The sequence below is a fragment of the Manis javanica genome, chromosome 1 (assembly GCF_040802235.1).
Source record: "Manis javanica isolate MJ-LG chromosome 1, MJ_LKY, whole genome shotgun sequence".
NCBI classification, from domain to species: domain Eukaryota; kingdom Metazoa; phylum Chordata; class Mammalia; order Pholidota; family Manidae; genus Manis; species Manis javanica.
Window position 1 is genome coordinate 184,539,236 of NC_133156.1, and position 12,085 is coordinate 184,551,320.

The 12,085-nt window shown below is 45.4% G+C and overlaps 1 protein-coding gene across 3 annotated transcripts in view; it reads right to left on the reverse strand.

Annotated features, from left to right (window-relative positions):
* ANTXR1 (ANTXR cell adhesion molecule 1) overlaps nt 1-12,085 on the reverse strand; it is a 226,771-nt gene that overhangs the window by 23,034 nt on the left and 191,652 nt on the right. Inside the window, exon 18 of one of the 3 annotated variants that reach the window (XM_073212205.1) lies at nt 8,131-8,719. The exons of the other annotated variants lie outside the window; for them this stretch is intronic. Coding sequence (XP_073068306.1) covers nt 8,663-8,719 — 57 coding nt within the window. The 3' untranslated portion in view covers nt 8,131-8,662. Of the gene's footprint in view, nt 1-8,130; nt 8,720-12,085 lie in introns of those variants that run through there. 3 annotated transcript variants of the gene reach the window in all.

Genomic DNA, 12,085 nt, shown 5'->3' on the forward strand with positions numbered 1-12,085 from the left:
GTCTGGGCGAACCTAGATAAGGCCACCTCCTCCTCCAGGGGCTTTCGATTCTTCACCCCTGTCCTTATCATCCAGTGATGTGCGGTCTCTCCCCACCCCCATCTGACCTGCTCTTGTTCTGACTGATACTAGAGTAGCCTACGAAGTAGTCTCTGGAGGGAAAAGTCAGTTTTCTTGGGTTGTTTGTTCATTACTAGACTTCACTATTACTGTTAAAGAGAATGACTGGCTATAATTTTGCAGTGGGGAAAGATGGGGACAATGATGGCTTTGTCACTCTGGAATTAACACCTGGGAAAACATCCCTGTCCACTCAAGACCACAGAAAGAATACTGGACACTGGCTTTTTAAACTTGCAATGTTTTTCACTTTTAAGGGTTCAAATCTAGGGGCAGCTTGCCAGAAAACATTACCTCATCATACTCTGTCACTGGGTAAAGAAAAAATTATGAACTAATGAAGATTGAATTTCATACCAAAGCTCTGAGTCCAAAAACTTTGGGGGATTAGGCAAACAGAATCAGAAGAAGACCAGGGAATGATTTTTAATGATGATGACCTTGTAAATCAGTGTCCTGGAAGACCTGGGACACAGAAGTGAAGGTGGTGCTCAGTGCTGGCTTAAGTAGAGGTGGCCATAGCAGAGAACCACTGTGTCCCTGGGTGACCAACCATTCATACCTCCTCATTTGGGCTGTGATGTCATGGGTTGGAATATTTTTCTACCCCCATGGGAGTCTAGCTCAGACATCACAGACGGAGTTCTTAAAGCTCACATCTGCTGCTTTCTCTTTTTTTAAATGATCACTTCTCTCATTAAATAAAAGTAATTGAGGGCATTACAAATTTCATGGAAAAAAGAGAAAAATAAACCCCAGACTCATATCCCAACATGACCACTATTACTATTGGAAACTCTGTGTGTCTATTTATTTATTTAATTCCACACTTCACCATTTTCACATTTCAGTGGATCCCCTAATTTTGAGTGATGTAAGAGACCTAAAGGATCTTTTTTTTCCTAGAGAGGAAACTGAATCCAGGCACAATTTAATCGAGTCACTGATAGTCTGTCTTTTACAATTAGAACTGAGACCCCACTGAATGCCTTTTACTTTATTTTAGGTCCCCTTTACTCTCACTCACATTAAAAGTTGAGTTACGATATAAGGACATGGTGGGTCTTTATCTGGAGAATTTAAAAGAAATATCCTTTCCTGTTGGCATCTAGGCTAATAAACCCCTCAAGCTCTGATATTTCCTTATGGGAGATTTTACTGTATTTTAGGTGCATGAAATTGTATAGATACTTTTTGAAAAGTATTGTAAGTAGGTCTCAATGGGAGGCTATTATTTTGGGGAACAGTGTCCACTGGGGTCTGGTCCACTGTAATTGGAGAATCTCTTTCTAGCTCCTCATCAATAGCCAGTTGTTATAAATGTGTAGTGTCATTTAAGAGCCTGTTGTTGCCAAAAAAAAAAAACAAACCTCTCCATATGTTTCCACTTCTCAGTATACAAATGAATATTGCTTAAGTCTTTTTTGTGGCATTCCATCCATCTCCTCTATTCCTTAAATTATGTTTTATTTAACAGACTTTTATTTTATTATGATGGTTTGTATGAGCTATATTCCCAAGACATAGCAAATGAAATCACCCTTTGTATTTGAGGTAATGATGATCTCTTTAAGAGTCCCAGAAGAAATTTGATATAGGGGAGGAGAATCATTGGAGTTAGGGACCCCCAGGGGTCAAATGCTCCATCCATTTGTTTTATAGTTAGCTGGGATCAGCCCCAGCAATCTCTGCTCAGAAGACAATGGACCCCATCTTCACAATCCACAGGAGAGTCAACTACTTGCTACATAAATGCATTCCAAGAAGTAGGTCCACCTGAAGCAAAGGCATGTTCAAAAGTTGTTTAAAAGAAAGGACAATATACACATACCTGCTTTAACAATAGTTGTTAGAATTTATAATCATTATGTGCTACAAAGAGACCTCTTATGTTATATATACAAGCTGTACGTTTCCTAGTGTCACAGATCCAGAGTTTTCCAAGCAATACCTTGCTGCTTCATCAACAACACATGGAAAATCTCAGTTAATTATCTATTTACCAACTTTTAAATGTTTGTCATCATTCCTGGCACTAGGTGTAACATTTGGTGGATGAGGAAACCTAGTCTCAGAGAATGAGGCTACAACTTCAATTCTTCAATTTTGCCCCAGAAGCTCCCAGTCCAACACAGCCTTGTCTTTTGGAGCCCTTCAGTAGCTCTGTGTGAAGAGGTAGCAGCAGGAATTATCATCCTTTATATGGCAGAAAAACTGAGCCACAAAGAGGAAGGTTAGGGCACAGCTCCAAAGTTTCTTTGCAACCATGAGACTGTCTTGGCTTCCTATGTGGATGTTAAATATTTTTGCCTTTTCAATAGGTGCGACCATCATGATACAACATGAATGTGAACCAAATTAGACTACTAGTTTACCTGGCCTCGCATTCCTTTAAAGCATGGCTCTAACCCTGAGAATTTAATAAAATCTAAAAAGGTACTGTCTACAGTTTGGGACAGTTTCTCTCCAATAAAAATTTTCTTACAGTACTATGGTTTTTAATAGCCCAAAGTCTGTAGAAAAAATACAATGAAAAAATACATTGAAGGGCTCAGTGTAATAGGAGATGAGAACCTCCTGCTGGTGGAGGTGGTTGTGGTCAAGTCCAGAGCTGCTGGTCTGGGGAGCTCCTGCCTCCGACAGACAGCAGGGCACATGGGCACTTTCCACATATACTGATGACTCCTGGCTGGGAGAGGGGCTTGATGCACGGCAGAATGGGTCAGGATGCTAAAGAGAACTGCACACACTAGAACAATAGGCTAACTTAAATACGATGGTAGTTAGGATTAAAAGCCAGGTCTAACATTTAATAAAGAAAATTGATTCTGGCACCAGGGACCCCCAGGTCAGCCACAGTCTGGATGAAGAGGATCTGGGGGTTTAGACTGTCTGGCCAACATGAGACAGCTGTGTGACTGCCCAAGGAAAGCAAATGGGTTCTCAGGCCACACTGGGTGGGCAGCACCCCTCCCTCAGGAGAGCAGCCTACTCCATTTCGCTCTGTGGTGATGAGATCACATCTCTTGGGAAATTGAAGGCATTTCCATCAAGAGGGCTCTGGACAAACTGAGAAGTCTCCAGGAGGCTACTTGATCATAAACATCATCTGAGCTCCTTGCTAAAAACACTGATGCCAAAATCCCACCTTGGACCTACTGAACCAGGACTGCCAAGAGAATCTACCATTTCAACATACTCTGAAAGTAGTTATAATCAGCAAGTTTTGGGATACATGAAGATAGCGAATTTATTAAGCATATAACACAGTGCCTGGCTCATGGTAGATGATCCATTCATTAGCAATACAAAAAAGATGGTGAGTGAATAAGAGAACAAAATCTACTCTTCCAGTTGGCTAAGGGAGACTAATGATAACTTAAATTTCCTCAGTTGTGTGTGTATTTGAGCATGTGTGTGTTTCTTCTGCTGGTGGACAGTGGGATATTAATTAAGTTCAAGGTCCTTATGGAGATCCACCTTTCTCCTTTGGGAGAATATCTGGTAGTTATGTTGGGAGATACAGATGCACAGTGAAGTTTTCACAAGCAGAGGCCTACAGCCCATTTTGCTGATGCATGTTACGACTCCTAGTAAGAGGCTGGCTCTGGGAAAAGTAGCCCATCCATGGTGGATGAAGAAATTGTAATCTTGGGTCTTATTGGTTTAATTATTTTAATCATTAATTAAGTCCATGAAATAAAAAGAGAATAATCTGCACATTATAGACATTAATAGAATGAAGAATGGGTTTCCTGATGTCAAAATTAGGTAGCTATTAAGGCTCCTCCTGTCTTGTTTTAATTAGACCTGGGCCTTTCAGACTAAGGTCTGTCCGCAACCTTTGAAACCATTTGTATTTCCTTGTGCCCTGAAGGCCACCACCCCAATTAAGTGGTGAGTCCAGGTGAGGCAGGGATTTTTAATGGGTCTTCGTTTTTCTGTTAGCCTTGTATTACTGCTGTAAGTTACCGTGGCCAGACGCTCTTGGCTGGGTCTTACTTTTCGGGTGCTGGGTTTCCGGCTATCATGGTTTAGTTCCTGCTATGAAATCTGGCTTCTGCTGAGAGATGGTCAAAGTCAAGGCCGGAAGTACTACCCTTCATAGAAGAGCTCCAGGCTTTCCCATTCAGCCTGGAGTAGGTGCTTTATGAAAAAGCAACCTGGTAGGCACCCTTGCCCTTTGGAGGACCTTCCCAGCAGCTTTCTGCTCTTAGCCAACCCATGCCACTTTTGTACCAGCCACAAGGAGGGCTAAATTTTCCTAAATTTCCTCAGCAGTTTGAATTCATGACAATGGCACACTGAATTGATTACTTTTAGACTGACAAACACAGTGGAATCTCCCTACTGACTTAGTCTTAGTAGGAAAACATAAAAGGATACCCAGCCCCCTTATTTTGTTCAGAACTGAAAATAAAACTTTAAAATCCCAGCTGTTATTTATTATTATTTGCCTTTAGCTCAAGTACTTTTAAAATAAATTGGTTTTAGAAATTGACCCAGAACCTCTAAAATCCACTGTAGCTGAATCCTGCCAGCTTAATTTTAATCCACAAAGGCCTAGGGGGACTTTCCTGCACTTTTTTCATGTGGGCTAGGTGCGTGGACTATAATAACCTTTGCCTCTTGGTTTGACACTGTTCTTCTGAGGAGCCCCCCACCTGCTCCTCTGGGCCTCCTGGAGAGCTCATAGAGGCTGGATCCCTGTCCCGAGGCTTCTGGGGCTTTAGGAGCCACCCTGAAGAGCTTGCTCCTGAGAGAACCTGTGTGGCCTTCTGAAAAGTAGCTCCCAGAACCAGTCTGGGGTCAGTGTTCCAGGACATCCATCTGACCTGAGGACAGCAAATTCAAAACACCATGTGACTGAAAGGGGACAGTCATTTTTCTTGATATCTTCTCTATGAGAATCCAAGCTTTACTGGGATGAGGCTCTTTCCTGTATAATTCCTAGTGCCTAGAAAAACACCTGAATTATGCACTTGTAAATTTGCCCTTCACCCACAGGCCCTTCTTCTGGGCTGTTCTTTGCTTGGTCCCCACCCCTGACCTGAAGTAGTTGATCAATAAGGTCCTTTTCTTATTGTAGCAATAATGATCTGTACCAGGCACTGTGCTGAGCGCTTCATGTACAATATTGCAGTTAATCCTCACAGCCTTCCGATGAGCTCATTTTGCAGGTTTAGAGACGGTCATCAGCCAAAACCAGACAGTGTGTGGTGGAGCTGGGTTTCAAACCTAGCCTGCTTCATTGTAAAGTCTGTTCTTAGAGCTTCCAGCTAAGTGATCCTGAGCCCTGAATTGGTGTTGCCAATAAATAAATAATTACATCAAATTGGACACTCCACTCTTCACACTGCACTCCTGTAACACACAGGAGGGATGAGGAAGTCATTTCTGTGACTTGGACATTAGCCAGCAGTAGGGGCAGGAGGCCCTGAGGCCCTAAGCAATTTGGTGGGAACTGCTGACTGTGAGATGGACGTCACTCCTTGGCAGGAAGCTAGAGCAGATTCTTAAACAGATGGCCTCTAAGTTCTAATGACAGGAAATAGTGGTCATCCCTGTGAGCAAAGGTTTGCAGAGAGTGAATTGTGCCAAACCTCATCTTTTTTGCAAGTCTTACTAGATTCATAGATGGGGGCTGACAGATGTAGTTTATCTGCATTTCAGCAATTCATTTCACACAGTGTCTACAGCACATTTAGAGGAAAAATGGACAGATATGGATGTTTGCAGTTTAGATGGTTCAGAAAAGATTGAACAAAGCACCCAGAGAGCACAGATTAATGTAGCAATGACAGTGGTCATTTGTTCTGAGTGTCAAGCACAGGGTCAGGGATGAAGCGAGCACTTACTAAATATCTGTTGATTGTATTAAACTCATGGGGATGTCGTCCCATGAAAGGGATCTTTGATTTAGCAAACATTTACAAAATAGATGGGGTGCTTGGGAAGGGGAGGCAACGAGGTCTGAGCCTCCATGAAGGGAAGGAGTAAGGTCGAGCATCGCACATTTTCCTTGGCCCTCCAGACTCCAGCCTCGCGACACAGCGATGACTGAGAATAGCCTCGGGTTTGTCACTGTTTGGACACACTTGCATGAGTGTTGCATGAGCACTTAGGAATTCTGAGGGGGAGGTGTAGTGACTACTGTGGGAAATTGTGTGTGTGTGTGTGTGTGTGTGTGTGTGTGTGTGTGTGTTTGGTTTCCTGGTGCACTGCCCATCTAGAATCAGACCATCTCCACTTATCTGTTTTTCATGTTGGGCTTCTGGTAAGATTTCATTTAAAAACAGGTTATCTTTTTTGGCTCAAAAATGTTTGAAAACCACAGACTCTGATGATATCTAAGAGTCTTTCTGTCTCTAAAAGTTAAGTGGTTCTTTAAATTGTATGGGAGGAGACTGTGAAGGCAATCTCTGAAAAGAATTGGCTTTATTTTCCATTTATTCTTCCTACAAGTTCCTTGTATCAGATTGCCTTTGTCAGTCCACACAGACATTTGCATTGTTAAAGCAGACTCAAATGACAGAGGAGATCTTGGTAGAGCTTTAAGCAGGATTGCCAAGTGAAGAATTTAAGAAAGGAGAGACAGATGCCTTGGGTTAGTGGAGCCTCCGTGAATCTTGCTTAGAGAAAAATAGCCTTTTGCCTAGGTTCGTTATAGTTCATTCAAAACTACTTTTTTAAGCACCTACAATCAGCCAGCACTCTACTAGACACTGGAGGTAAATATTGAGTAAAAGTTCCTGTGCTCATAAAACTTACAGTTGGGGGTGATGTGGTTACTAACTTAGACATTAATTTATTTGTTCAATAATTATGCATTAAGTGCCTATTATATGCCAGGGCACAGTAGTGAATAAACCAGATGAAGTTCATGCCCTCCTGGGGCTTATATTTAATGAGGACACAATTAAAATATGCAATGGGTGTGTGATGAATGTTAAAATAGAAGTTTTGACTAGCTCCAAAGTGCAAGAGATTGTGGTGAGGTGCGTAGTCCCCCAGTGCAGAGTTCCAAGGCCACGTGAACTCTGTGAACCAGCTCCACACTGCTTGGACCCCTCAGCCAGAGGGCGGAACACAAAGCGGTCAGGGCTGCGAGGAGGACTTGCAGTGGCACTCTGGAGAGGACTGCTGCTGTGCTGAGGGCCCCCAGCACCTCCCAGGGGGACAGGTGTGGGGAGGGAGAGCCCACGGGCGGCCCTTTGTGCTTAGCGGGGTGTATGTGGCCACCTGGAGAACTGGGCGATGAGTTCCCTGAAAGGGGGGACACAGAGCCTTGTCTGGGGGAGTGCGAGCAGCCGCGGCCGCAGGATGGGGAGGTCTTGTCTGCAGAAGTGGCATGTGGAAGGGAGTCTGCGTGGGGTTACTGTGGATCCTATCCAAGGCCATCTAGTGGGACAGAGGTACGTTAGGAGCAAGAGGCTGGGGTCAATGCCAGATCTAGTGGCTGTGGAAGTGGGCACGAACAAACATTGGTACTAAGATATTCACCCTATCAGGGAAGCTACAGGGGAGAGGGTCCAAAAGGGGCTCCAAAGAGCACCCCATGGGAAACAGGGGTGAGCATGAAACGTGGACTGGGCCTCAGAGTACAAGCTGGCTTTATGGTCCCCGTGCAAGGAAGGTCTTTTTCCTCCTACCTCTGCTCTCCTGTTCTAGGTGTAAGAAACTGGCCAAGAGCGGGGGTGGGGGCTAGAGGGGGGAGAGCCAGCTGGGACACAGATGAGGATAATCATACCCCTCCTTTTCAGGGGGAGCCCCACCCAGCTGGGGAGGGGGGAGATCTAAGGCCTGTCAGGTTTGAGGTTTTGATTAACCCCTTAGACTGGACTTTATAGCTACTAAATTAAGAGTGTGATTTTGATTATTATAGACCTGCCCACAACCTAAGAGTGGCCTGAACAATTATGGGCCTGCCAAGTTTATATCTGGTGGTCAGGAAAAATCTCTCAGTGAAGAAAGTTTACAAGGGGTGGAGGGAAGTAAGAACAAAGTGAAGTTTTATTTTGATCATGTCACACGTCACCTTGCCCCACACACCAGGTAACAGGCTCTGAAGGAGAGAAACACAGTCATGTGGGAGCTGGTGACCAGGGCCCACACTCACCTGGGCCACGGGGCTGAGTCTCCCTGAACCCGGGGACTGCAGCATCATTTTCTCTTCTTCCTCCTCCTCACAGGCCCGGGCATGCTTTCCCAGACTGGGCTTTCATGACACTCAGTTCCTCACACACATTCAGCTCTTCTACTCCTCTCGGGCTGGCCAGGACTTAGTGTGGAGACTCTGCTCTTGCTCTGGCCTCAGTCTGGCCTTGGCTGAGCCCTGCCTGACTGTGGATCCTCTGGGAGCTGGTGGAGGGACCCGAGGAGCTGGGCCGACCTCTCCCCCATGCCCCGCACTGGCCCACTATGCTGGGTGTTCAGTGTCCCCACCCAGGTCCCATGCCTGCTGGCACCTGCAGTATGATCATCTGTTCACGACTTGTAAAATCCGGAGGAAACGCTGACTGGAACCCAGGCTTCCTGGCATTCAGGCTCTTTCCACAAACCACATTTGGGAGACTGATTTAGATGTTGCCTTGACACTCTGAAATGGAATTTATGCACAAGCATGAAAGAAATACATCTGGGCACTTAACAGAGTGTTAGAGATGGGGTCTGGCTAGCCCGCCAAGCTACACCTCCATAGGATGAACTTTTCCAGCATGGAGCTCTGGCAAGGCCACTGGCCTTTGCAGAAGGTTACTAAGTCAGGGCAAACAGAGTGACATCTTACAAAGAATGGGCTCTTTTGGAAAATGTCTGTTTAACCTTGTTTACAACATATGCCATTTTGTTTGGCATTTGCTAAATGTACAAGGTCTGGTCCTTTTAGGAAAACAGGTTTATTAAATGAGGTGGCCATTTTTATATGAGTTAGAAGCATGAAGCAAGCATGGGACTTTTTCTCGGGTCTCCACTTCAGGCAGTTGGCCATTTGGCCAAGAAAGAGATCACAGATTCCCAGCCATGAGAAGCAGAGCTTAAAATGGTCTAGTAGTTAAACTGGGCTATAAATCTGAGGTTTAAGCCCCACCTCAAGTTGCTCTGTGGGTTTTAGGCTGTCCTGTACAAGAGGGAGGTACTAGCCTTAGCAGAAGTAATAGCTTTAGGATTACTGAATGTGGACTTTGGAGGTTACTTATTTTGTTTAATATTCAGCATTAACTATGTATTGTATATTATATTATGTTATTTATAAAATACAACAGAGATGGATACCTATGCTATTTGTTTAATAGCATAACTGTATGCATAATAATAATGATAATAATTTTTATAAAATATAGGTTAGGTTAAGGGATCACAGTGGGGGCCTATTCTCAGATAAGGCACCCTGGTTAGAGCTGATACCCCACAAATGGGCACCAGCCTTCAGCAAAGTGGGCTCGGGGCAGATCTACCTCCCTGGGAGTTGCCTCAACTGGTCATACAAAGAGAACCTTATGGATCCTTCCCAGAAAGTAGTCGAGGTGTTCTCCCTTGCTCCCAAACCCAACAGAAGCACCATGCCCAGGACCCCATGGGCTGCTGTTTCCCTTTGTCACCTCTGTACTCTTGTCTTCCTCTACCTCCTCCCTCTGGGCTCCTCTTTCCTGACCTGTTCCCTTGCACCTCTCCTCCTCCTTCAGCTCCTTCCTCCTCCTCTTTAATACCACATGCAAGGTATGAGAGCTGGAAAGTGGGAGACCTAGCTCTGAAATGTTCACTGGGCGGGACATGAGGCAATGGGGTGGTGGTCAGGAGGCAACAGGATTCTCCATATCCTGCAAGGACCAGCAAAGGCTTCCACAGAAGACAGGACGTGGGTTGAGTAATGAGGGGAGGAGAGGAAGGGCCAGGGCAGCTGGGTCGGGCATGCATCGGTGGAACTCTAGAGGCAGGAACACACAAGGTGCGTCAGCTGAAACAGTGCCTCAGAGGGCTGTCTGCTTTGTGTGGACAGGCAGGCACGGTCTGACCGGCAGCGCAGGGCAATGCTTGGCCCAACATTTCCCGAAGTGCCTTCTACAGGGCATTAGTTCCAAATGATGTGCTATAAAAACAGATGAGTCGTTTATAAGTTTGGGAAACGGAGTGTGATAATAAGCACACTGGCTTATGGAAACACCGCTAAAGTCCCGCAGAGGGAAAAAAACCTGTTTAAAATTGTTAAGTGAGGCATTTCCTAAATGGATTTGCTGCCTATGAGCCATTGTGGAATAAGCATTCTGCAAAACACACCTTGTGTGCACAGCCAGTGGGAGCCAGGGGCAGTTTCAGAGCGCCTGCAGTCATTGCTCTCAAGGACTAAAAACCCTCGTGTCTGAGAGGTGGGAGTGGACTGAATGCATATGTGCTGAACACTTTCTGTTGAGGTCAATCCCCCTCTGTTTTCTGGGGAGAGACCGGCAGTATTGGCAGGTGAAGAAGGGCGAGCTCTCATTCCTTAGCTCTGACAGCATTTATTGCCCTTGGGTATTAATAAAGGCTCAGTGCACATGCCAAGAAAATATTTTCACTGGCTGGAGAAGGAGCTGTATGTACATATGCATGCACAAGTAAACTTCTGCTGACTGACAACTCTTTGGGATCTCACACCCTCCTGGCTTCTCCTTGTTGAGCTGAAGTCTCAGTATCCTCTAAGGAAAAGCTTAAGTCATACCTCCTCTCTGCTGTCTTTTTGGACCTACCCAGCTTCTGGCTTGCCCCCTCTACCCATGATCTTTCTCTTCTTCATCTCACTGTCAGCAGTAAACAAATAATCACACTATTACACACCATGTGGTTTTTAAATACAGTCTTCCTGCCCCATCCCCTTTATCCCTACTCAGAAGTGCCTACCAAATGCTGGGTCCAGGGCGCTGGTACATTTGCTGATGATTGGCACATATGACATTGCATTTCTGCCTTTTCTGTCTCCAAATCGTAGCAGGGCAAGTGAATGAGCAAATGCCTCATCTTCCTGCTAGCCCCAAAACGAGATGGAAAGAATAGAATTACTTCACTCTTATTCCCACTGAAGTGATTCTGGAACATAGCAAGGCCTCGGTATTCATCATGGCTGTTTCTAAAGGCCAGCGTGAACAGCTAAGAGGCTAACAGTGAGGCAGGACACTGAATCAGCAAAGCAGGACAATGGGGTGACAGGCAATGGCAGTCAGCTGGAGTTTCATTTTGCTTTCTGGGCATCAATGAGAAGCCACTGCTGGGCAAATGGGGGTTGGATTCCCAGGCAGAGTCTGCTGGGAAGGACACCACAGGGGTGGAGGGGGCTGGAGGGACAATCAGGTCAAAAGAGGAAGACGATGTCTTATAGCAAGTCTCATCAGCTGTGTCTCTACAATACTTCCAGAAGTCTCCCACTTCTCATCACTTCCGTTCTGTCCTCTTGGCCGCCACCACTGCCTCTCACTGAGGACTTTACAGTAAACTCCTCACTGATCTCCTGGCTTCTGTTCTGGCCTCCGAACAATCACTTCTTCCAACTGCACCAAGGGCAGTCTTTGTAGAACACGAAGTAGATCACGTTCCTTCTCTGTTTACCCTCCACTCTGTGAAGCCTTCATGATACACCCAGAGAAAAATCCAAATGCCTTTCCTGGTTTAAAACAGGCCCTGCCTGCTATGGCCTCTGCCTTCCTCTTTGGCCTTACCTCCCAGCCATCTCCCACTACACCTGGCGTCTGATGTCCTCCAACATGCCAAGCTCTCTCCAGCCTTGAAGGCTGTGCATTCATTGTCTGTCCCCTGATTTGATGTGGTCATTTTCTTCTTGTTATACAGATCTCACCTTCATGTCACCTTTTCAAAGACAGGTACAAAGACAGTGCATGCTTTTCTGACCATGGGGCCAATTCTCTTTCTGTTTCGTTCTGGGTCTAGCACCTTCCTGTTTTGTTCTTGGTCTAGGACTTGGGTGCTGGGAACCCTA